Here is a 27,983-nt window from a genome sequence, read left to right as displayed (position 1 = left end):
CAACATCATACAATGATTATTATTAATTTTTTCTTTTTAGCCTACAGACTGCAGAACTACCGCCCTGCTATTTAAATATGTAATTTAGCCATGTGTGCGCTCAACGCTCACTCACTGTCAGCAGCCGGTTGGGTGTTTATAGTTAACCTCGCCCACACAGAAAGGAAACATACACCAGTACGGCTGTGGTTGTATTTGAAAGGAGATTCAACATTGTTCATTTGATTGCTAAGATGCAAAGCTCTACAATGTGGTAAATAAAATAAATAAATAAATACAAATCTGTTGTCCGCCATTACAGGATTTTCTTCGCGTACCCCCCCCGAGGAGCGCTGGAGTACCCCCAGAGGGAAGCTTACCCCAGTTTGAAAACCACTGCTCTAAATGGTACCATTATGAGATTTTCACACATAACCCTTGGAGAAGGATACCACACCAAACCCTGTGGTTTAAAAATGCGACCCAAAACTGACTTCACCATTGAAGGCATTGAGATAGACTTCTACGGAATGTTTGTCAGTGCTCTCTTTTAGTATTGCCACATACATTCCAAGACCATGGCATATTTGTGAAGTTGGAACCACCAGAACAGTTTCATCAGACACAAAAAGATAAACTAACAAAGAGCTCTCTCTCTCTGGTGAAACTTGACTTAAAGTGGATTTACTTCTGCATAGGAATGACAGACTTAATCCTGAAGTGTTTGAAATGTTAAAGGAACACATTGATAAGATTATTATTTTTCTACACAGAAGTGTGTTCTGAAACATATGAACTATTGTTTCCTGCAGGTCAACCTTTCATTACTCATTACGGGTTGACCATATTCTTAACATTGAAAATCTCTAGTAATTTGGGGTCTGCTTCTCAGATAGTAACCAGTACTCTTTTTGAAAATGAAATACTGGTCTGAAATTGAGATTATTACATAAATTGAGCCTATTATTTCTGCGGTATTCATAAAAAACAACAAAAAAAACCAATGAACCTTTAAGCAGTACATCTGTATTTTTGACATAACCAAAAAAAAAAAAAAAAAAGGTACATTGAAAAAAACAAATACCTTTACATACAATCAACTGGTTGCCTGTGGAAAGCAGATTAAAGTTATGAAGTGAAGTGAAATGTATGCTGTTTTGTTCTGTATCACAAATTAACTTAAGTTAAATTTGAAACGTTTAATGCAGTCAGATATATATATATAGATATATATATATATAGATATATATATATATATATATATTATATATATATATATATATATACAGCACTTACCCCATTATAATTGCAGTCAACAGATGGGTCCATCCTAGTCAAGGCAGCAAAAGTGTTAATTTTCACCTTGTAAACAATTAATATTGGCATTTTTGTTCCCAAATGATTAATGCCCACAAGCCAAATTAATATTGTGGTGTACAGTAGAAAATGAAGGAAGGAGACACACGCAATTTGCAGGTACTCTAATCCAACGTTTTTTGGGACGGTTATTAGTGGCCCTTTAGCCTGGTCCACACCCAAACAACACACAGTCCTGCACTCCCACAGCAGCTTGTTCCAAACAACACACAGTCCTGCACTCCCACAGCAGCTTGTTCCAAACAACACACAGTCCTGCACTCCCACAGCAGCTTGTTCCAAACACCACACAGTCCTGCACTCCCACAGCAGCTTGTTCCAAACACCACACAGTCCTGCACTCCCACAGCAGCTTGTTCCAAACACCACACAGTCCTGCACTCCCACAGCAGCTTGTTCCAAACAACACACAGTCCTGCACTCCCACAGCAGCTTGTTCCAAACACCACACAGTCCTGCACTCCCACAGCAGCTTGTTCCAAACACCACACAGTCCTGCACTCTCACAGCAGCTTGTTCCAAACACCACACAGTCCTGCACTCTCACAGCAGCTGGTCCCAATCTTCAATGCAGCACATTTTTTTTTTACTAGAGTAGATCTTTTTGGAGTCAATCTCATCAAGAAAATTTGCTAGTTTTTCTTTGTCTTTTTGCAAGCGGCGCAATGTAGATTCTGCAAAATGTATATATCTGTATATCTTTTTGCTGCTTGAGTTTCACACAGTCCTGCACTCCACACAGCAGCTTGTTCCACTTTTTCTTATTCGGTCAACACACAGTCATTGCACTCAGACAGCAGATTTTCGTTCACCCAGCGTTGTGAGTCAAACTGCATTATGGGGGAAATGGGAGCCACGACTTTAAGGTGTTATAACCGATTCAGCTTGTTCCAAACACCACACAGTCCTGCACTCCCACAGCAGCTTGTTCCAAACACCACACAGTGTGCACTCCCACAGCAGTGTGTTCCAAACAATACATATAGTCCTGCACTCCCACAGCAGCTTGTTCCATATATATATACACAGTCCTGCACTCCCACAGCAGCTTGTTCCAAACATACACAGTCCTGCAGCTTGAGTATGAAGAGGGCGCTGTTCCTGGAGAGCGCCTGCATAACTATTGGAAAAAAAGAGTTATGTTCAGAATGGCCACTAGGGGGATGTGGGCCAGTTCTCTCCCCCAAATGCTTAACTAGCTGATTAATAGGAGCAGCTGAGAACAAGCTGGGTCCAATTAGCTAATCAGCAAGAGAAGAGAGTTCTGGAAGACAAAAGGCAAGTGAAAAACCTATTTCTGGGGAAAAAGGGACAAGACATTGGCAAAGAAAATAACCCTGTGGTTGTTTACTGTTTGGATCACTAGTTTGTTTGTTGGATAAGCAGCTTAGCCGTTCCAACCACCAGGGAAGTTTGTGTTCAGTTAGCAGCTCTGTTCAGAGCTAGGCTTTTTCTTTTGTGTCCTGTGAAGCAGCGTGTTTATGTTTTGTTTGACATCTGAAACTAATAAAGGCAGCTTGTTGAAGACTAATCTTCAACAGTCAGTGTTGTCCCTGATTTCAGTCAAACGGCGCACATAGATTCTGCACTATATATATATGTATATATATATATATATATATTATATTCACTATATATTATACGGTACACTACAGTAGCATTGTACTGTGCAAAAGTTTTAGGCAGGTGTGAAAAAATGTTGTAAAGTAAGAATGCTTTCAAAAATAGACATGTTAATAGTTTATATTTATCAATTATCAAAATGCAAAGTGAGTGAACAGAATAAAATCTACATCAAATCAATATTTGGTGTGACCACCCTTTGCCTTCAAAACAGCATCAATTCTTCTAGGTACACTTGCACAAAGTCAGGGATTTTTCAGGGAAATAGACAGGTGTATGATTAAACAATTATACCAAACAGATGCTAATGATCATCAATTCAACATGTAGGTTGAAACACAATCATTAACTGAAACAGAAACAGCTGTGTAGGAGGAATAAAACTGGGTGAGGAACAGCCAAACTCAATTAACAAGGTGAGGTTGCTGAAGACAGTTTACTGTCAAAAGTCATACACCATGGCAAGACTGAGCACAGCAACAAGACACAAGGTAGTTATACTGCATCAGCAAGGTCTCTCCCAGGCAGAAATTTCAAGGCAGACGGGAGTTTCCAGATGTGCCGTCCAAGCTCTTTTGAAGAAGCACAAAGAAATGGGCAACGTTGACGACCGTAGACGCAGTGGTCGGCCAAAGAAACTTACTGCAGCAGATGAAAGACACATCATGCTTACTTCCCTTCGCAATTGGAAGATGTCCAGCAATGACATCAGCTCAGAATTGGCAGAAAACAGTGGGACCCTGGTACACCCATCTACTATCCAGAGAAGTCTGGTCAGAAGTGGCCTTCATGGAAGACTTGCGACCAAAAAACCATACCTCTGACACATGGAAACAAGGCCAAGCAACTCAACTATGCACGAAAACACAGGAACTGGGGTGCAGAAAAATGGCAGCAGGACTCCTGACTGATGAGTCAAAATGTGAAATATTTGGCTGTAGCAGAAGGCAGTTTGTTCGCCGAAGGGCTGGAGAACGGTACATGAATGAGTGTCTGCAGGCAACAGTGAAGCATGGTGGAGGTTCCTCGCAAGTTTGGGGCTGCATTTCTGCAAATGGAGTTGGGGATTTGGACAGAATTAATGGTCTCCTCAATGCTGAGAAGTACAGGCAGATACTTATCCATCATGCAATACCATCAGGGAGGCATCTGATTGGCCCCAAATTTATTCTGCAGCATGACAACGACCCCAAACATACAGTGAAAGTCATTAAGAACTATTTTCAGCATAAAGAGGAACAAGGAGTCCTGGAAGTGATGGTATGGCCCCCACAGAGCCCTAATCTCAACATCATCGAGTCTGTCTGGGATTACATGAAGAGAGAGAAGCAACTGAGGCTGCCTAAATCCATAGAAGAACTGTGGTTAGTTCTCCAAGATGTTTGTGCCAACCTACCTGCCGAGTTCCTTCAAAAACTGTGTGCAAGTGTACCTAGAAGAATTGATGCTGTTTTGAAGGCAAAGGGTGGTCACACCAAATATTGATTTGATGTAGATTTTTCTTCTGTTCACTCACTTTGCATTTTGTTAATTGATAAATATAAACTATTAACATGTCTATTTTTGAAAGCATTCTTACTTTACAACATTTTTTCACACCTGCCTAAAACTTTTGCACAGTACTGTGTGTATATATATATATATATATATATATATATATATATATATATATATATATATATATATATATATATATATATATATATAAATATATCAGGACAAATGTCCTACACATTATGAAGCACTTTTCAATTTAAAATAGAGTATAAAAAATGCATGGCTGGTGACATTGTTGGTCTTTAATATTCAAATAGGTCAACTAATCTTCAAAATGTGTAACATAAATGGTGTATATGCATAATATGCATTACCTTATTATGCTTAAAAAAAATAAAAAAATAAAAATGTACCTGGGTCTTTTTCAATCTGTGAAAGAAGCCTGCTGTTTGAGTTGTCAATCCGTTTGGTGCTGGGTAAAAAAGAGAAAAAAGCTGTTATATTTCAAAAGCAGAATGGTTAATAATTGAAAACCACAAAATTATAATTAGAAACATGACTCATTTGTATAAAAGGCAGATGTAAAGTTAATATGAAGTTGGCATCTGAAATGGTTTTTCTTAATGATAATAACACTGTAAGAACAACATGCTGTGGTGTTGGAGAGGTTGACCTTTTATTTTAGATGCATATCCTGTTTTGTTTTTGTCTAAACATAATATATTGTTAAAACCTACAAAAACGTAGACTCTTATAAATACAGAGCCACTTGCTGGTCATTTAGGTCTCATTGGGTTAATTTGGTCCTGGTTTCTCAAATATATTGTTTATCACTGTATCAAAGTGTTTTCTCTTAGATTATATGAACAATTAAACGATGTGGTTGTAAAATGCTATAAATGGATTGTAACAGAACGTTTTAATATAAGTTTCCTATTTTTACAGTGGCACAGAAGGAGAGGTAGTGTTCTATTTACTGTAGTTAATTATTCAACCAATGATCTGTTTACTTTTCTAACAGACTGTTCCATTCAGAAGGAGCTTAATAGCTGAAGCAAATGTCCCCTTAGGTCAAAGAAGTATAGAATGTGACAAAAGGCCGTATAAGCCCATATAAGCATTTGTAGGTAAATCAGGGGTAACATGTGACTGAATAATGTGAAGGTTGACCTGTTGTGACTGTCTAGTCTAGACATAATAAAAGCATAGCTTTTTATTTTTTTACAAACACAATTAGCAGTTATTTATCATGTTTTCATATACTTTTCACATTGAACTGTATACATTTTTCCATCCCTGAAAATGTCCTGCACTGGCACTCTCTGCCAGTTTTGTTACACAAACCAAATTTCTGAAAGCAACTATTTATTTCATCCATGCACATTGAATTATTCAGATCCGGGCTGTTTCCATTACTGTCTCAAATGAAATTGAAAAAAAATCTATCAGTAGCAGCTGACATTTACAAGATAAAGGCCTTCTTTTATGTATTGCTTCACACCAGCTCTCCCACTGCTTCCCAGATCATCATGCCATATTCTTTGTGCATTTTTAGGCAACACTAAAAGACATGTTTTTGGATATGAATTTTTAATCAGCTCAGGTCAAACTTGCAAAATGGAAGGAAATTACAAAGGAAATGGACTGCGGTCATGTGTTATATTTTGTATATTTCAGTTGGAACTTAGTGCTGCTGACCAATCATTTATTTCCTACAACTCATAAGCCCCTTATTGTTTTTGTTTTCATACTTAATTTCAATTCAACAGTTACAAAATACTAGACTGCCTAATTATGTAACCCCCGATTTCTTCCCCAATTTAAAATGTCCAATATTTTCTCCCTTACCGCAGAAATTTCCCACACAGCTCAGGAGAACTGAAGTTCAGTGGGTATCCTCCGATCCCACAACCAAGCCAGCTTCCTCTTCTACTCCCAGGAACTTGAAAGTGGATGTCAACAAGCTACTGGCCTCTGCAGGACAAAGGCCAGCCCTGCAGGTGTCAGCCCAAGCTCACTATATGCCTGACTGGTAGGGTCCACAGTAGCATGATGAGCAGAAACAGTCTTGCCTCCATAACCCGCGGGAGCACCGTCAATGCGATGCTCCCTCCAGAATCCCCAGCGAAGACCAGTGACTTCACACAGCAAGGACGCAAACCTGCACTCCCCTGACTGTATGACTCACCCAGCACACCACGTGGCCGTGCTTTTACCAGGTGAGCCACTCGGGGACCCTCCACTCAGTCAACTGTTAAAGAGTCCCAATGATCGCTACACAAAGCTTGGTAACCCATTCCATATGCTCTTGAAATAGGGACTAGGATTAACTTTGTTGATTCCTTTTAGTATCTTTGATCAAGTTTCCACTAACCCTTCTTTGTTCTAGGATAAATAGGTTCAACTCCTCAGGATGCGTATAGAGTAATAAGAATTGCATAACTATTCCTTACTTATAGTTTCTTTCCCAGAACTTCACCGGTCTTGGGTATGAAGTAATAAAGATGGCACTGCCAAGAAACGGACTCAGTGGAGTGTAGAAAAGTGTTGTCACAAAGGTTTGAAGCAAAAGCATGGCCGAATCTGAACTGTTTGGTAAAGGAATAATTACCTTGAAAGAAACAGGTTTGGGTCATACAACATATTTGCAGTAAAACATTTACAGAATACAGTGCAGTGTTACAACAAATTTATTACTTACCAATGGTATTTTCTGTGCTGTAAGTAACTGTGGGTGCATTAAACCATGAAAACAATGTGTAGCTAGGATATACATAGGCATAAAAATATATTTTTGTTCCGTATAGTATTCTGCTTATTTTGATTTTGAACCAATTAAATATTTTTTGAATAAATACATCCAGAAAAACAGTCAATTTTCTGTTCTTAAGTCTTAAACTGGTGCTTGTCATTTGAGCTTTCAGAACTGGGCTGGTGTTGTTTGATTGTTTTTGGAACGTGAGGTGGTGATGTGATAAGTGTTCCAGACAGCCTCCTTTTTTTACAAAATTGTACTTCACAACTGGCTTGACATGAGCTGGCACCCAGCAAATGTTTCTAATTAATATTGACTATCATCATTTGAACACTCCAGTTGTGAGGATCTGTGAAGCAACATGATTTGTATGGCATAAAGGTTTTATGAAGTACATTCATTTTAATTAAAAGAAGAATAATCCAAAACATAGACCTTCATGTAAAACCCTAATCAAGTAAAGTCAATCAGATTTAGTTGTAAAAATGTGGTCAATATGTAATTAAGATCATTCAACTTCAGTTTTTCACATGTTCCAGTTCTTTTATTTTTGGTAGAATGACAAAAATGTACAGTTCTTGACTTAACCTCAATTCCTGCTGTCATCCTATCTCCAGTCCTAAATTAGGGCCCAGCCTGGGAAGTCTCCAACTTGACTGTGGGCTGTCTGACCAGTAACTACTCCTTGCAGGTCCCCAGCCAAGATCTGCAACTCAGCATGACCAGGATTTGAATCAACAAGGTCCTACTTGTATTCACAGCCTGTACTCATGCAGTTGGTCATTTTACTGGATGAGCCACTAAGGTTACCTTCAGATTTTATTTATATGAATTAGTACAAACGATAGATAAGGTTTGTCCTAGAATTGTCATGATTGCACAGTTATCAGTAGTGGGCCTCCTTCACAACATTTTAACTTATGAGTTATTTGAATGTTTGGCATTTTTGAAACTGTTAAGTTTTAGGGCCCACAATCTAATTTGGTTACTAATGTGTTTATAATGATTTAATTGTAAAGCAACTGTTTCAATTATTGTAAAAGGTAATGTATTGACAGGGGTAAAATTATAGATTCACAGAGCAAATTCAGCACAAAGAGTTTTAATCTGAGTTTCCATAATACTAGTTTTAAGTGCTACACCCAAGTCAGTACCAACATATAAACTAATTGTTTTTTCAATTCTGGGTTGTTTTCTCCATGTTCATTCAGTCCTTGGCTTCTCTAAAACATTGCCTTTAAAGGTTCCCTTTAGTGTGTGATGGTGTTTTTTTATATGACGAGACAACCAGAAAACACCAGTATTATCACACATGAATCTAACAGCCACCAAACTACTGGTGAGGAATGAACTGGATTCCACAGAATTCAACATCCAAACATGCACACATTCTGTCAGACTCATGTTTAACATTAGAAACTAACATGCTGAGTCACAATGGAACCATATTATTAAAGAATGAGGGTTTCATTTTAAAGCTTTGTACAGCAGACCAACAGATATGACTGAACTAACAGGCACATCTTGCTTATCTAAATGGCAATGCTTACACCAAAGTTCACAGTCCAAACTGTATATTTTCTTTACAGTTTTACACAACCCAGTTTTCAGTTTGTTATGGGAAACTTTCCAATCTCATTCCCTCAACCAATACGAGCTAAAGAACATATTTTTTTCAAGGCTCTCCTCTATAAATATCTACCCCTCATCCTCAGTACTGATTAATAAAAAAAGGATACGAGGTATGGCAAAGGGTTGAGCAAAAGCATGAAATGCACTTCCCCATGCGATCTGCCAAGGAGCAATGTACACCATGATGAATTGTAACTTGTGAAGCAGATCCCTGAGCTGCAGAAAAACAAACAAACAGTCACATATTGAGCCTGGATAACTACATACCTGAGATCAGTTAGCATTGTATCTCTTCTGATCTTCTCTTCTATATTAAAAGATCCAGTCAGGTGTCAGTACCATGAAAAAGTTGACGGATGTGACCTACATTAAGGTAGAATAGGTTAATTTGGGGAATAACTTTTGGTAACAAATTTCCATGCAAAATATAATAAAATATGAGGTTTTGGGTTACCTAAATAAAGCCTTCATTGATGCAACCTGTCTAGAACTCAAAAGTTGGATACCAGAACCTACAATAGATTAGGGGAAAGCAAGCTTGGCCCTGGCAAGACTTTGTTCCAATCAAGCACTTAATTATTCAAGGAGGAGGAAACAAACTTCATGACAAGGGAATGGGTAAGTTGTTGGGGTTAAATCAATGAGGGAAATAATTTGTCACCTTGCTTCTAAAATGCATAACTAAAACAATATTCATAAATGTATTCTGTGTCACACAGTACAGAATTAAGGAAATATACCTGGTGGGAACTGAAAGGAGTAACCAAATGATATAAAAAGGCTCTACCTTAAATTACTATAAAGAACTGTCACCAACAAATTGTAATAAAATAGGAATCACGGCTTCATGCGCTACCGTTCAAACAGGAATGCTTCAAGGGATAGTTTTTGCATTAATAGGGATATGTGGAGCATGCCTCGCTTCCCTCATTCTCTTCAACTTTCTTGGCTGAAACAAATCCAGACACTTAAGAGAACCCGACAACCAGAAAATGCAGTAATTCACAACTGCAAATTAGACTCAGCAACACATGCAAATAAAAATGTATTCATGTTTTCGCTGAATTAAATCTTTACTAATTGGAATTCTTGGGATTCCAGTGATATGTTTGCCATAGAACATCCACCTGGAGGCAGGCTTGTAGGCAGGATTTAACAACAGAACATCTACAGAAAAAAAGTGTACATTTTGTTTGTCGCTCTGTTGATATTGTGAACATGGGATCAGCTCATTACTGTTTCTCAGTAGGATAAGCCAGCTTATAACGTTGAAGGGTTAATAGTAGGTTCACAAATTGTGAGATATTATAGGGGTCAATGGTTCTCAAAAAAATGTGGTGGCCACAGGGAGAAATGTAATATATATATATATATATATATATATATATATATATATATATATATATATATATATATATATAGATGCGACTATCGTTCTAAGATGTTTCAACCATACTACCATAATAACTTGTTCTGGTTTCTGTTGCTCCAGTATTAAGTAATTATTATTTTTCTCTAAATCTGCCTTTATCTGGCATTGAGCTTGTCTGGCATGTCCAAACTGCCGGAAATGAACAGCCTCCCTCAATCTAATCAAATCATGTGAGGTTATGACTTTTTTCAGCCCCACCTACTCCACATATACAGCTATGGCCAAAAGTTTTGCATTTCCTAGAATTTTAGGATTGAGACATAATTTTAAAAATAACTATACGAACATAATTTAGATTTAATTTAATTAATTTCATTTTATTTAATGTAACATCATGTAATCAAAGAAACTACAAAATGAAATTACAAAAGTCTACCGGAAGCCTCAGCTATAGTACAGTATTTCATCTTAGATTTCTAAATGTCACATTTTTGTCGTTAAAGTATATGGAAAACTACAAAGTGGTGCGTAATTCCATATGTTAACATCAAATTATTCAGCAGGTTTCATTCGACTTTAAGAAGCAAAATGTATTAATTCTGTTGGATGATGCTAAACTTGTGGTACAATTTGAACCAGTTTATTCGATTGTATATATATATATATATATATATATATATAAATATATGATAATATATATATATATATATATATAGATATATCAATATTTGTCTCTTAGTTATAACCTCGTCTTTGTGATACTAAAACGTTTGTGGTATTAAAAAATTATTTTTTTGTTAATGTGACTGTGAAGAATTCTAAAAATTAAAATATGAAATATTATTATATATTATTATATTATTATACTCTATTATTATTATTATTATTATTATACTCAACACACTACTAGCCTTCATTTAACACAAAATAATTATTATTTTGTATTGTTTCTAAATGTTTTAAATAGTATTGCAGTGCATTGTTCTTACACAACCCTATTATCAAAGCTTTAACTTACTTAAAGAACTTGAATTACTCATTGGCTTGCCTTTCTGTTGAAAAACAGTAAAAACATTGACAATATTTTCCTAACAGTAGATTTAACCAAATCTCTGAAAGCTTTCAGCATTAAGTATTCTAAGTGATTTATAACTTTGATTTTAACCACCAAAATTGTACCTTCTTTCATCTATATTTTACTCAGGTTCTTATTTGTTGCTTAGTATAAAAGGTAAGTATTGATATCAGGGCTTCTTTTGGGATTTATATTTAATGCCATGAATCATTACGAGCAACTAGAGGACAGGTTTCATTTACTGACAATGTGGTTTGAATGCATTAGTATGAAATATGTATGCATGGTACCACTGTTTGCTAAAAGTACCCCAAGGAATGGAGATTTGTCTGCTGGTCTTCTGGGAAAAGCATTTTATTAATAATAAAAAGCTAAAGAGAATGACTTTTCTTTACAGAAAAGCAAAAAGTGTGTAACAGAAAAGTTATTTAAACAACCTTTGGGTTTCACAACATTGTCACTAACTGTTACTTCCTGCTGCAGACTGTACACAAGTACTGTACAAGTCGTTTAAAATGGTCTGTGTTGGCTGCAAAAAAAAAAAAAAAGTAACAAGCAGACAAAACAGATTAAAAACAACCTTGAATGACAAACCTATAAAACTTATGTCGACACATCAATTAAAATGACTGTGTAATTCTCAATAATAATTCCCAAATATTAAACATGGGATAAACGTTAACAGCAATCCTGAAGTGACAAAAATGAAGCTTTTGTTTTTTTCTTTATACACACTGTGCAATTCTTGTAGCATGTAGAAATGTCATTGTACAATATGAGGAATTCACCAATCATGAAGCCAGTGTTTGTTTGACCTTGTTGCCATAATAACCAAATGATACACAAACCAAATGATTCACAAACCAAACCTTGATAAAAGTATGAAATCAACAGGGGAGGGGAGGTGAAGAGTAAAGTAATGTAAAATACTGTAAGGAAAATATAATGCATATGTTTCACGGTAGGAAGTCAACTACATGGTTTCCGTGAAATTTGTGATATTAATTACATACAATTGTTTGTATCCATTGTATAATAAACTTGGCAGTAATATAGGAAAAACATATATATATATATTATATATATATATATATATATATATATATATATATATATATATATATATATATTATATATTATATAGAAAAGGATATAACTCGGTCAAAAGTCAGTCAATATATATAACCAAAAATATCGGCAGAAATTATTATTAAAATATTTTCAAGACAGTTAGTTAATCAGTTGTGCACAGCAACGGAGGGTCCAAATTTTGCCTATTGAACGGAATTGAAGTTAACTCCATCGGGTAAACCTCCCCTCCACGAATGTCTAATCTGACAATTAGACACGATGACAGATGGGTGAAACTCCCAAAGTCTTGTGGCAGCACGCCTTGCCTAAATGGTTAATTTACGGGATGGTCGAAAATACGGAACGGAGTAAACCCCGGTCGATTACGTAAGCCCTACCCCATTTAAATACGTTGTCGTCTCGTGATTAAATGTGTGAGGTGGTCAAATCACACGCAACCAGCTAGAACTATGGACAGCACTGAAATAACACTAATGTTTTGGGGTAGGCTACACATTAACCTTTCCCAACAATAAATATTAAAGGTTTCCCAAAATACAATCGTTGCTTTGTTTGATTAGGGGGCCGTTTTGTATTGTTACACATGACGGTGTACATTTGTTGTTGCCCTAAAGTCAGGGTTTTTTATTTGTTATTATAGACGGGGGTGTCCAAAAGTCAGGGACCCACGATTCTGCATGGTCAAACAACACACCACTATTTCAGTCCCAAAAAATAAACAATAATATCACTACCCAACAAGGCCAATGCCGTGCGAGTAATTACACAATGGTGGATCGTTAAGTATTTGTTCTGTATAATGTTTCACTGTTTGTTTGGTTTGATATATAATGAATGTGTTGACCCAGAGATTGTCGGGAAGATCCTTGTCTAACGCTAAGAGGTTAGGGAAAATAAGCAGTGTATAACAAGGGAACATTTGCTCAAAAGTGACGGTGAGGTTAGACACCGACGGTGTAGCAAAGGGGTCTCCAGTTACGCAATTACGTAGCAAAAAAGGGTGGGGAAAGGATCGACCTTTTGATGGAGTCTTGACATTCTTGACAGTCCCGTCCGGCAACTAAGTGTCCAGTGCTCCCTCTAAATGTTGGCTGCCACATCGTTTCCCTTCTGGTAACATAAAAACAGTGTTCACCCCTGTCCTGTCTCATTTTACCCGGGTCATGTGGATCCGTGAATTCAAATTCACAGGTCAGGAGGGAGATTTACAACCAAGAATCATTGTATTTTGTGTCATCATTGAAATCGTCACAATCCGATGGCATACCATGTGTGTATTTGCATTTAGACGAGGATTAAACCGGTAACAAACTAAAACACATAATTAAACCACGTTTATTTTTTTGTAAACGTTGGTGTGACAATGCAAATAAAAAAATATTTTAAACGTGAAAGATCTGAAAAAATGATTATTATTATTAACTTGGCAGCCTAGACAATTAACACAAAATAAATCATGGTGCCACATTGACAAGTTATAATACTTGCAGGAGGACAGTCAATTCTCACTAATACGAATTTCAAGCGACCAGCAACAAATTTTGCATTATACCACTAATTCAGTCGGGGGAAACTCTGAAATACGTCTTGCGGGTATTAATGTATACGAACTTTGAGACTTTATGACAGACGACGGTGTTTCGTGCGTGAAGGAATTTTTCAGTGTTTGTCGTAAAAACGAACAAATCATGTAAAGTGGGTTTTGAAGACTGATACGCCGTCCACGTTGTAAATCATGTGGAAGGGGATCTACACCTACATGTCATGGCACTTTTTTCATGAAACAAGGGGACACTAACTGAAACTGAATGTTATCAGATCTTCAACCAAAATCTAATATTAGATAAAAGGGACCCTGAGTGAACAAATAACACAAAATTTTGATACTTATTTCATTTATTTATTAAAGAAAGTTATGCAACACCCAATGCCCCTGTGTGAAAAAGTAATCACCCCCTTAGACTCAATAACTGGTTACGCCACCTTTAGCAGCAATAACTGCAACCAAATGCTTCCTGTAGTTATTGATCAGTCTCTCACAGCGCCGTGGAGGAATTTTGGTCCACTCCTTCAACTCTTTGACATTTGTGGGTTTGAGCATAAACTGCTTGTTTCAGGTCCTGCCACAACATCTCAATGGGGTTTAGGTCTGGACTTTGACCAAAACTTTAAATTTCTTGTTCTTCAACCATGCTGATGTAGACCAGCTGTGCTTCAGCTTCAGCTCACAGACAATAGCTTGACATTCTCCTGTAGAATTCTCTGATACAGAGCAGAATTCATGGTTCCTTCAATGATGGCAAGTCATCCAGGTCCTGATGCAGCAAAGCATCCCCAAATCATGACACTACCACCACCATGCTTGACCGTTGGTATGAGGTTCTTACTGTGGAATGCAGTGTTTGGTTTTCGCCAGACATAACGGGGCCCATGTTGGCCAAAAAGTTCCACTTTTGACTCATCTGTCCATAGAACATTGTTCCAGAACTCTTGAGGATCATCCAGGTGCTTTTTGGCAAACTTGAGACAAGCATTCATGTTCTTCTTAGTGAGCAGTGGTTTATGCCTTGCTACTCTGCCATGAATCCCATTTTTGCCCAGTGTCTTTCTGATGATGACACTGACCTTAGCCGAGGCGAGAGAGGCCTGCAGATCCCTGGATGTTGTTCTAGGGTTCTTTGTGACTTCCTGGACGATTTTACACCTTGCTCTTGGAGAGATTTTGGCAGGATGGCCACTCCTGGGAAGATTCACTACTGCCCCAAACTTTCTCCATTTTGACAATATGGCTCTGACTGTGGTTTGGTGGAGCCCCAGAGCCTTAGAAATGGCTTTGTAACCCTTTCCAGACTGATAGACATCAACAACTTTTTTTTTTTCCAGAGGTCTTCAGGAATTTCTTTTGATCATGGCATGATGTGCCTCTAGAACCTGTGTGCCCACAACTTCACTCCGATGGTAAGGGCCAAAGTTAGTCAGATTTATATTGGGCAGGGCTGGCCCAAATCAGACTTGATTGTTAACCAAAGTATTCAAACAGCTGACCCTAATTATCCCTTTAATTGGGTTGAGTTAACTAGAGGGGCAATAACTTTTTTAAACCTGAAGATTGCATGTTTGATTACCTTCAACACTAAACAAATGAAAGAAGCACCAAACTTTGGTGTAATTTTTTCTCTCAGATGCCCTCTATATACTACTACAACCCACAAACGATTTGAACAAATTCAATGTGAAAAATGTGCAAAAATGCAGAAAATCAGACAGGGGGCAAATACTTTTTCACGGTACTTGTAAGTATAATACATTCTATGAAAAAGTTTCATTTTGTTTACAGTTTATATCACATGACCAACAAAACTTACAAAAATTTGATACCAATGAAAACTGACAAAAAAAACAAACAAACAATATATAGTTTGTCTGGGGTACCTAAAAGGGAACATATGGTAATTTTGATGTAAAACAGCCAACTCCTAAAATCACAAAATTGCTGAGGCACAGAGCGCCATAAGGCACTAAGCAGAGTAGAGGTTAATACATGTTTTATGGTAACATAAAACGACCAACTTGCTTTAAAGGAATATTACTCTACTATGTTTTGAAAATACATATGTAACTGGGTAACAAATACTTTCACAATGAACGTTACACTTTTTGAAAATAACCCAGTTTTTGTAAACATAAAACTAATTTACTGGTGTTGAAAACTTTACTGATTTTGTTACCACAGGGAAAAAAAAAATTAAATAAAAATCCCATAAACAACAATAGAAATTCTATATTTTTCTCTATTTGGCATTCCTAGAATATCTGCTTATAACCAGGGGTCACACAACCTTTATTATTAGGGTCTCACATGAGTACCAGCAAAAATGGTTTGGTACACACCAAAATGAGGGGTCATCATCCAAGCCACTGTTTAGCTCCACCTACTCCTCTGACAGTTCAAACCACTGGCATGACAGTGTCAGAGACCACAACAATAGTTTCTGAATGTTTAAGTAGAAGTCTGTATTGCTGGTTATTACAATGTGTAACAAATCATCACCCATTCTCTATGTATTTCAATATCCTACCCCACCATATTGCCACCCTGGGAATTCAAATGCAAAAACCCAAACACTTTGTACTTTATTAGTGTTGTTGAACACGTTAGCTTGACGGCACAACGGTATTTATATCAGGATACAACTGAGGCCGAAACAAATATTATTTTAAGTAAAATCGTCAAAATAATTTTTTTGAAATTCACATTTAAATGTAACAGCTTTCAAACATCGACACCTCCTCTCACTCCCACTCAGTCAGCTAACTTCCTTGATGCCACTCCCCGTAACTACATCCCTCTTCTCTGAATGGACGGCTTAACAGAGATCCCTGCTATCACTGGTTGTTTCAAGTTCCCATTAAAAGAAAATTATTGATCCTATGAACTGGAGTAGTTCCACCTATCACTCTCCATTATTTTCATAAAAACTTGAAACAGCCAATGATGATGCTAGCAGGTAGGGACTGTAGTTAAATTGGAATCCTGCCAGAGATCACTGACAAAGCCCGGAGACCCTGAGTCTTCAGGAAAAAATCTAGAGGTCAGACAGGTATGGCTCACCCTGCAAGCATGAGCAGCGTCATGTTTTATAAAAATGATTTCCTGTTAAAAATGTACTGGTCTGCATGTGTACGTGTGTACCAGTTATATGAACCCCTGCTTATAACATATAAAGACATTGATAATGATTGCTTGTTGAAATGTTAGTCTAAAGTAGACAAATGCTTTCATAAGTGTACACCCCATAAGCATTTTTGAATTGAGATTCAATATAAATGTCACCCTATTTATGAAGATTAACTTCAGAGGTAATGAAAAGAATAGTTTAGGTCTGTTTTGATGATTTAAACAATTTGGATAACCATGAACTGTTCTATGTTGTTGTTGTTGGCTTCTTTAACAGCTAGTTTCATGAAAAGTTCCCGACTTCCAGAAACACATAATTCAAAGAACCTTCTGGTTTTTTTTCCACATTTTTATTTTTTTGTCACCTTTTCCCCCATTCTGTACATTTTCTGAAATGCTACCTTTGATTTCCAATAAAGTACTGCCAAGTTTATGATGTTTTATAATCCTCTCCACTTCTATGGGTACATATGAAAATATATTTAAATGTATGGATTGGTGAATAGGGCTACAATTGTTTAGAAGTTTTTTATCCACATTTCCAAATTAATAACCAGCTGGTGGAATGATAGGAGTCATGTCAATATCTACCACCTCCATTTAATCTGAACAAGCTATTACCGAATTACTATGAATGCATTTTTAATAAAGTGAAGATCATCTTGAAATATATAGAACAAAAGTGAAAAGTATGTATTTTTGTAGGTTTTATATCTGGAGTTTCAACAAGGAGTTCATATATTAATCCTTATTTTTAAAACCTACCTTATGAAATACAATTGACATCATAAAAAAGTTGATTAGAAATGTCTCAGAGATTTTGCTGTAGTCAAACTCGAAGAAGACGATGGTGAATATCAGTGTTACAAACTGGTAGCTGGGATTACAAAATGAGGAGCGGAGAAGCTTCATCCCAGCAACTGTCATCAGTAAAACATCGCAGCTGGAAGAAAATACAGAAATTCAAGAGATTAAACGAAGGCATTTCTGAGGGCGTAGTTATCAGTGTTGTTTGGTCTCAGTGCTTTGGAATGTTTCTGGAAATATGTGTTAACAAATGTATACAGCGTTAACACAACATCTGGACATGGTTTTTACTGACTGTTCAGTGAACCTGTACAAGTCTCTCCCTGCTACACAGACCAAACACTGTGAACTACACAGCTATAAATCACATGGTTTGGACAATATATTGACCATGTTTGTTCTCATCATGTTAAGAACAAATTAAGGTCACTACTGTAAATCAAGTGAAATATTTGTTTAAGAAACAGTGTCAAAGACAAAGTCTTTCCGCTCTTTCTTTGAAGGAAAGAAAATAAACTCTTAGGCAATGTTTCTTTCAGTTCTCAAGCAGACTGATGAATTGTGCTAAATATTGTGCTCATTTTGGAACTAATATCCACTGGTGGATGCCCACTATTTCAAAGCCAAATTAGTTTTCCAGACCTCCAGAGATGTATGAAAGGTCAGTGACTTAACATGCTGCGCCATCCCCCAATAAGGAAAGAAAATTAAAGCCATTTATTTGTTTTTTCTCTCCACTTACAGCATTATCTCCCATGTTTCATTAACAGTGCCAATGCTTTCCTTAATATAATGCTTGCTTCAGACTAAAATGAAAGCAAGTTGTGTTAATGGATTTTTCCCCCTCATCCATTTGTTACCTGGAAGCTGAGTGATTATAGCAAACAAAATGAAGTACTTACTGAATACCCAGCCTCTTGTGATGGCTGAGAGAAAACCCATCATTGGTGACAGCACTGAGGATTATGGCTGGGTAAATTATATATTTTTCAAAACAAAGAAGACACACACAGAGCCGCTCAAACCACATCAACTGGGCATCATCTGAAATTTGAAAAAAGACATATATATATATATATATATATATATATATATATATATATATATATATATATATATATATATATATATATATATACAGTGCCTTGCAAAAGTATTCAGACCCCTGGCCAATTCTCTCATATTACCGAATTTCAAATGGTATATTGAAATTTCTTTCTGTTTGATATTTTAAGAAAAATAAAAAACTGAAATATCTTGCTTGCATAAGTATTCAACCCCTGTGCTGTGGAAGCTTCCAGTTTGCACCGATGAAAGAAATTGCCCTAACGAGGACACAATTACCTTACCATTGGCCTCCACCTGTGAACCATTAAAGTTGCTGTCACATTTTCTGGATAAAAACCCCACTGTTGAAGGATCATTGGTAAGGCTGTGAATCTGAAAGAAAATTAAGACCAAAGAGCATTCTACAGAAATTAGAGATAAAGTAATACAAATGCATAGATTAGGGAAATGGTACAAAATAATATCCAAGTGTTTGGATATCCCAGTGAGCACAGTTGGATCAATAATCAGGAAGTGGAAGCTGCATCCCAGCACCAAGGCACTGCCAAGAAAAGGCCGTCCCTCAAAACTCAAAGCTCAAACAAGAAGGAGACTTGTGAGAGAAGCCACAGAGAGGCCAACAATCACTTTGAAGGAGCTACAGAGTTCAGTGGCTGGGAGTGGAGTAATGGTGCACCAGTCAACCATATCAAGAGCTCTGCATAACACTGGCCTGTATGGGAGGGTGGCAAGAAAGAAGCCGTTACTCAAAAAGTACCATCTGAAAGCGCGTCTGGAGTTTGCCAGAAAGCATGACAGTGGCCCAGCTGCAATGTGGGAAAAGGTTTTGTGGTCAGATGAGACCAAGATAGAGCTTTTTGGCCAAAACTCAAAGCGCTATGTGTGGCGCAAACCTAACACTGCCCATGCCTCAAGACACACCATCCCTACAGTGAAGTATGGTGGTGGCAGCATCATGCTGTGGGGATGCTTCTCATCAGCAGGGACTGGGCATCTTGTTACAATTGAAGGAAGAATGGATGGAGCAAAATACAGGAAAATACTGCAAGAGAATCTGCTTCAGTTCGCTAAAAAACTGAAGCTTGGGAGGAAATTCACCTTTCAGCAGGACAATGATCCCAAGCACAAGGCCAAAGCAACATTGGAGTGGCTCAAGAACAAAAAGGTGAATGTCCTACAGTGGCCCAGTCAAAGTCCTGATCTCAATCCCATTGAGAATCTGTGGCACTATTTGAAAATTGCGGTCCACAAGCGTCGTCCAACCAACCTGAACAACCTGGAGCAAATCTGCCAAGAAGAATGGGCCAAAATCACTCCGACACTGTGTGCAAAGCTGGTACATACTTACCCCAAAAGACTTAAAGCTGTTATTGCAGCGAAAGGTGGCTTTACCAAATATTAATGTGTGGGGGTTGAATACTTATGCAAGCAAGATATTTCAGTTTTTTATTTTTCTTAAAAATATTTCCCAACATAAAACCAATGTCACCTTACAATAATTGATTTTGAGTTTAAGTGTTTTAAAATAAAATATCGAACAGAACGAAATTTCAATGTACCATTTGTAATTCAGTAATATGAGAGAATTGGTCAGGGGTCTGAATACTTTTGCAAGCCACTGTGTGTGTGTGTGTGTGTGTGTGTGTGTGTATATATATATATATATATATATATATATATATATATAATATATATATATATATATATATATATATATATATGCATTATTTTCATGATTAGATTTAAAGGTTTATGTATTTTATAAACGAACATTCTAGCTAGATTTTTGGTCATTACACACAGTATCAGATCATTATGCACAAATATTATGAATACAATTATAATACAGTGGCAACAAAAACGATTCATACAATTTCAAACCAGCGCATCAGCACTTCACTCACCACTCTATTGTCTACTTGCTTCCTGGCCTGACGTCACCACCAGGTATCGTGGTCATAGGTGAATAATTGTGCTACTGTTAAATTGATACCTGCTACGAATCACATCAGAGTGATACAATGCAAATCTGTGGGGGTCTTCTCACTCCTGTTGATGTAGTCCACACAAGCACACCGAAGCCTTGCATTTTCTTAGAGCAAGTCGGCTACAAACGTGATTTATGTTTTCCAAACAGTAAGGAGCCTATTCTATTCAGACAAGTTAAAAATGTTATTATTATTACTATTGGCTTACATACATGTTCCTAAACGCAGAAACGATTCTAGGAAATGATACCGCTGCATCTCATTCTCTGCCTGGTCTGAGACACGTGTTATTTATGATGCTGATAGGGTCACTCAACGGCACAAGACAGATTTATGAATCAGATGAATGATATGTTTAATGAGAAAATTGGTCTCTAAGGGCACGTTATTCCAACGTCACGGTGTGTTATGTTTTCTGGTGGTAAATAGTGTTTATGCATCACCCGATGAAATACTGTCATGTTAAACACTGTTACTGGCACGATAAAGGAGACAGTAATTTTTATGAATATGGGCCTCTGTCTTCTGCAGCAAGTACTGTAAATGCCCTGCTTTCTGAGGACCCCCCATGTCATAACTTTAATTTAACTGATACTTTTGTTACTATTGTTATTATTCTCTATTGTTATGCCTATGTTTGATGTCTATTTGTGTACTTAGGTTAGTGTTAATGTGTCATATTGATTGCATGTATTTATGATTTATTGTATATTTATTTTTTATTTTATGTTTCCAAACAAATAAAACATTGTGCACAAAAAAGTTTTGCATCACCCCATAGAATTATCTAATTTTGCTTCATAAAGTCGAATGAAACCTGCTGAATAATGTGACACTATCACATTAAATTATATACCGCATTGTAGTTGTTCACATAGTTAATGGAAAACTGACAAAAACTGAAAAACGTGACATTTCAAAATCAAACATGAAATATTGTACAACTATTATGGCTTCCGGTAGACTTCTGCTATATAATTTTGTAGTTTATTTGAGTATATGATGTTAAATAAAATTTCTAAATTATGTTCATATCTTTTTTTTTTCTTATCTCTCAATCCTAAAATTCTAGGTGATGCAAATTTTTTTTTTAGATAAAGTTTTCTGAAGTTCAGACAGAGTAACAATAAGGTATAGTTTCTCCCTACAGGGTATGAAATATGTAAGAAATAACGTACGACACGGTGTGCGGTAAGACAATTCCTTCAACCACCGAGGAAATGCAGTAAGAATTGGCTTACCCACACCCTGGAGTGGGTTATTTCATGTATAAAATGACTACATTTAAAAAAATAAAAAATAAATTACACAAAATAGCTTTTTTAAGGAAAAAAATAAGAAATATATTATGTATCCTTCCACTGAGAAAAAATAGTCCCTGAAGACTGTTTGATTGTAACAAATATTTTGTATTTTTTTTTTCATTTGCCATGACATTATATTGAACACCGCCATTTATAGTAAAATTTTTAAGATGAAATGATATTCGTGAATTGAAAGCAGACTGATTTCCCACATCTGAGGGAGTACTCATGGAACAGCCAAACACTGCACTGCATTGGCACTCGAGGGAGGGGCTTGCAAGCGTTTTTTTTTTTTCTTTTTGTAGAAAATGATCCTTTTCAGGCTTTGAGGTCTTCAAGAGAAGCTGACCAATAATTTGTTTTCACACTGATGGCCGGTAACCGGCATAATTTCCCTAGATTGTAAACCAGCATTAGATGATATGTGGACTAAACGACTTCCGTGTCAGTTTGCGCAGTGCTTCAGTCCTTCCCGTCCATGGCGAGCACAATAGAATTCTATGCCGAATCCAATCTTGTTTAAAAGCCCAATGGTTGTGTCAGCAGAGAGCAGGAGAGAATTTGTTTTAAATATGTTTCTGAAATCGGAGGGTAGTGGTGAGATATGTCTAATTTAAACACTGCATACTCGCTAGTCAGTTTTACAAGGCGATATTTAGTTTAATAAGTAGATGCCGCTGCTGCATATATTACATGCTGAGTGAGACTTGCGTGGTGATTTCTCAAATGGCTTTTGAATAGTGTTACTGCTACTGCTTGTCTGAGTTTTCTTTATTCTGTTCTCTGACTAAATAAATACCACAGTATATTTGCCAGTTTTTCTGTAATTCTTAGTGACAGAGATGAAAAAAAAAAACTGTTCAGGGATTTAAATGCTGTTTCAGTTGTATGCTGACATTTTTACCTACATAAACACTGTTTAGATAATTGTTACTATTAAGGCATAGTAATATTAATAGATCAGGTAAGTAAGTTGGTCTATGATGTCATAGCCGTGCGGTAAGAAAATTATTACTGCACGGTCATGTGATCTTGTTCAGCCAATCACTTAATTCATCCAAGCCATTTTATAACTTAAGTTCTCTTCACTAATGTGTTCTTCATATTGTCTAGATGCATGTTGTGTAACATCCTGATAGCTCACTGATACTCAGTTAACCCTGTGGTCTCAAGGAGCAGTCTGAATCAGTACATCAGGTACGCCAAAGTGTCACATGCCCCCTGCAGCACGCCGTCCCTACTGGATGTAAGAAATACCACTCTTGCCCTCTTTGCCACAATGTCGTATTTTTACATCCAGTAGGGGAAAATGTTAATGGTTACATTGTATATTTATAACGTTTGATGGCTACCTCTAATCAAGTTGAAAGAGTATTTCTTTGCTGGTTTGTCATACAAAGAGTGATTAGAGGTAGCCACCGAACACTTATAAACATAGTATAAGTCACGCAATCATAAAACATTGTAGTGGCTATTACAGCAATTCCTCAGTTCATTTTTTGATGTGTTAAGATGCTTAGACTATGAATTCTGCAGCCGCTTCAGTTCTAGTTGCCTGCCATAAATATATGTACTGTAGGCTAGTCCAGTCAAAGTCTTCATATCAATGCTATCTAGTGCAGTGTATTGCTATAAAAACAAACTTGTTTGCAAAGTGGGAGATCCTTAATGGCGCTGACTCTTACTTTTTAAAAGACACTCTGGCTGATGTAGCCTAGACTATTTATATCTATGGCAGGTAACTATAACCGAAGAGGAGTTCCTGAACTCAGATGAAGGCACCATTACACACTTATCAAAACAAAAAAATGGTACTCCAGTAATTGCAATTAGAATGATAGCAAACACCTTAAAAGGTAAGGGGTAGTAAAGAAAAAGAAAATGGAATTCCAAGCTACTTTCTCTTTAAGGTCAGCTGTTTTTAACTGTGTTGATGCTCACTTGGTTTACTCCCCTCCTCCTATCCAGCACTGCATGTCTGTTCTCTCGGGCTCAGAGGCGTGAGATTAGACTGACAGCTCATTATCGCTCATAAAGTTCATAACTTCAACAAATGGGGATGAGACCATGAGTCTATGGATAGAGTTAATGTCTAATTTGTGTTTAAGATTGAAATCAATAATTTGTTCTGTATTGAATTACTAATGTAAAACAACATTTTGGTATGTAAGTAACATATCCAAAATCAATCAACATTCGATTTAAAAAAATATTTGATTGTACAGGTACTTTCAGGGTGTCTCATTTCCTTGGCTCATAAGGAAGATGTTTTTCTTGCAGTAAATTAATGAGGAATATTTATAGGAAAAATTACACAGCTTTGACACTGTTAAGACCTGTAACCTTACTGGATTTGACTGGATTGCATCTCAAATTAAGTTGATCATGTGATGTGTCACGTGATCTATTCAGCACCAGAAAGCTGTGGGAGCGCCACTGTTGCAAACAGTGTGTTATAAATAGCAGAATTCCGAAGAGGTACGATAATGGGAGCACATCGAGCAGGTTTCATAGTAGCAAGGACAATCATGTTGGTATGCTGGCCCGAGACATTAGTGCATCAACAAAGAGAAACAGCTGTGGCCCCAAGCAGCTAACAACAGATGCTCCTCCCCTTCTTCCTCCTTGGGACCAGCAGTTCCACCTCCTGCCATGGAGAAGGTTGGTCGGGTGATACGCGCCTAATCTCACCAACAGCAAAGCACCACTCTTCCCCTTTTAAACGGGTGAGGCAGGTGACCTGGTCCGTCTGTGGAGATGGTATGGCCTTCAGACAGATCTATTCTTCCATGGTGTCCACCTCACCCCGACTGAAGGCTTTCATGAAGAAGGAGTCTTCGTTGGGGCACACGCCCGGGAGGTGCCCATACTCCAGACAGGCGAGGCACCACGGAGCCCCTCTTTCCTTCAACTTCCCCTAATGCGCATGCCACCGCTCCATATACTTCTCCACCTCCTCCTTTCTTCAAAAAGAAAAAAACCTTGTGTACCCACAGTACCGTTCCTGGCCTGAGTCTGTGGAGAAGCGCTGTTTCCCACTTTCTGACACAATATGTGACCAGGCTGACTGGTGGTGATGTCAGACTCGGAAGAGATGGACACATAGACAGCACTAGGGTAGCAATGTGCTGTTGTGCCGGTTTATTATAAATAAAAAGATTGAACAAAATAAAACACTGCACACAAAAGAAAACAGCACATTAGCACTTGAAGTGATTGTTCAATACACATATATATTTTAAATCACTAGCCCACATTATACCCCGTGCACCAAGACATAAACCCACATAAAATATAAAACACAAAAAAACGCACAGGGGTGGGGCACCCTGCCATAAGGTCCTAATAAATTGTCAGACAGTGTAAGTCAAGTAGACAAATGTGTCGTCTAGTAATTAACATGTCACTTAAATAGAAATCAAGCGACCGCCCTTGAGCTTAAATGACTCTATACTAGGCTAGGCACTAATGAAAAAAAGCAATTATTATTTCCATTAATATTAAATTAAATTAATCATAAATTACAAAACACTAGAAATGACTTCAATAAGAATATGTTTCATTAACTAGAACCTCAAGGCATGCTGCACATATATCGATGATACAGTGTACCAATGCACTACTTACCTTGAGGTTCATACTGTTTGTATTCTTTGCTTTTAAGAATAGGGTGTGATATCCAGAGCCAAGGGTGATGTTTTCGTAGCTGAGGAATCAGATAGTGTGCAACAAACCCAACAGTCCCTGCTAAGGTGTACAGCACGATGCTGACAAATGGCTGTTAAAAAAATAAATAAATAAATAAATAAAAATTATTGCAAACTAAAAACAATCTTCTTCAACAATAAATGGTGAGTTAATAACTGCGTACAGCATGAGAATCGCAATATTTTGTTTTGTTTTATTATAGGATCTACTCTTGATTTATAAATCTAGTAGGAGATCATGAAAACAAACCTTTAGGGACAAAAACACAGTGCTGGCACTTATAGCAAAAGTTATAACAACAGCAGCTGTGCACACAACCAGATCAGAATTCAGTATTTCTCTCTGTAAGGAGGGGAAAAAAAAACAACATGTTAATTATTTGGCATTACTATTTCGTTCACTAATTTCCATTAAACAAATTAGATAAAAAATGAAAATACACATACCACAATGTTTGTATCTTCCATATTGGAAAATTAAGTGTACTTTAGGCAGATGAATGCAACCTTTTGTACAATTAACAGATTTTAATGATGCTCAAAATAAGCTGATTTTTCTAAAAGATTAGTGATTTATTACATTTACTCTGAAGTAACATACATACATACAGTCACAAGTATTTGGGCAGTTTAAAAACAATGAGAAAAACCACAATGAAAATGATTTCTATAATTTCTAATTGTTCTATTGAATGATATTAATTCGAGATTCAGTTTTATAATAAAACAACAAATTATAACCAAACATGTGAAAAATGAAAAATAACACGCAAAAATGAATTTCATGCTTTAACAAAAGTATTTGGGCTCCCTTACATTAGTATCTTGTGTGCCCACCCTTTGCTTCCTTTACAGCTTGCTGTCTTTTTTTGTATTTTGAAACCAGTTCCTGGCATCTTTCCAGATATATTTTTCCCATTCTTCAACACATACAGCTTTGAGTTCTGCAATTGACTTTGGTTTTCTTTTTGCAACAGCAGCCTTCAAGTCACCACAAAATCTCAATGGAATTCAAGTCTAGGGACTGAGATGGCCAATCCATAACTCTACTCTTCCTTTTTTCAGACATTCTTTTGCAATCCAAAGAATGCTTAGGTTCATCATCCTATTGGAATACAAACTTCCATCCAATAAGTCTTCTATCACTGGGTAACAAATGAGAGTGCAGCATTCATTGATCCTTCTACAAAACAAAAGTTGCCAGTGCCTGAGGAAGAATTTTTGGATTCGTCTGACTGTAAACTTTGGTTGAATAAATCATCAGGCTTCTTCAAGTATTCAATGATAAACTCCAATCGCTTTCTTTTGTGTAATGTTTTTAACATAGGTTTGCATCGTGGTTTTCGCCCATGAACATTCATCTTGTTAAGGTATTACTGAATTGTTTGTGAATTTCTTGACCGTCTTCTGTCAATTATTGTGTCAAATCTCTAGCAGTAATCCCAGGATTTTGCTGGGCTTCTTCCAGAATCTGCAGAAATCTTTCTTGGTCTTTGTCACAAAGACGACCAGAGTGGGTGACGTCAGACCAGAAACAGGAAATAAACAACAAGAGAGGTGGAGTTTGGTGGAGCTGAGCGAATGGTCCCGCTCAGCATTTAATGAATGAACAGACAGACATAAAATAAACGGCTGCAACAAACAAAAACAGGACACGGCACATTCGCCAAAATAAACAGACAAACAAAACGGACTAAACAAAACACGGTGAGCAGATATTTTACTACTACGACTACTATTATTATTCGTATTACCTCAGTCTCCAATCCCGTCCTCCACTCACCGAGCACACAACCCCGAGTGGGTGAAAACATGCTGCTTTTATGCAGCTGTACCGTGACTCGATTGCTAATCAATCATTCAATTGGAGTCGCGGTACAACTGCACATGAATTAATAAAGTGCAATTCCCTGTGCTCACATATTATTACTTTTTACTTGCACGTGAAGTGCTATGCAATCCTTGTGTCTAAATACAAATATACATTTTAAACACTTGTGTTACACAGACCCGTTTATATCCCGTGTAC

At 37.0% G+C, this 27,983-nt stretch overlaps 1 protein-coding gene across 1 annotated transcript in view; it reads right to left on the bottom strand.

The window, feature by feature from the left end:
• Positions 1–27,983, bottom strand: part of pcnx2 (pecanex 2) — a 149,816-nt gene that overhangs the window by 42,077 nt on the left and 79,756 nt on the right. Inside the window, exons 18-24 of the mRNA XM_041252858.1 lie at positions 26,205–26,297; positions 25,875–26,025; positions 18,790–18,931; positions 17,846–18,023; positions 8,971–9,079; positions 6,930–7,059; positions 4,890–4,948 (exon numbers count right to left, since the gene is read on the bottom strand). Coding sequence (XP_041108792.1) covers positions 4,890–4,948; positions 6,930–7,059; positions 8,971–9,079; positions 17,846–18,023; positions 18,790–18,931; positions 25,875–26,025; positions 26,205–26,297 — 862 coding nt within the window. The remainder of the gene's footprint in view (positions 1–4,889; positions 4,949–6,929; positions 7,060–8,970; positions 9,080–17,845; positions 18,024–18,789; positions 18,932–25,874; positions 26,026–26,204; positions 26,298–27,983) is intronic.

The sequence above is a fragment of the Polyodon spathula genome, chromosome 6, assembly GCF_017654505.1.
Source record: "Polyodon spathula isolate WHYD16114869_AA chromosome 6, ASM1765450v1, whole genome shotgun sequence".
Taxonomy (NCBI): Eukaryota; Metazoa; Chordata; class Actinopteri; order Acipenseriformes; family Polyodontidae; genus Polyodon; species Polyodon spathula.
Note: the sequence above shows the minus strand (reverse complement) of the source record. Positions and strands in the feature narration are given on the sequence as shown.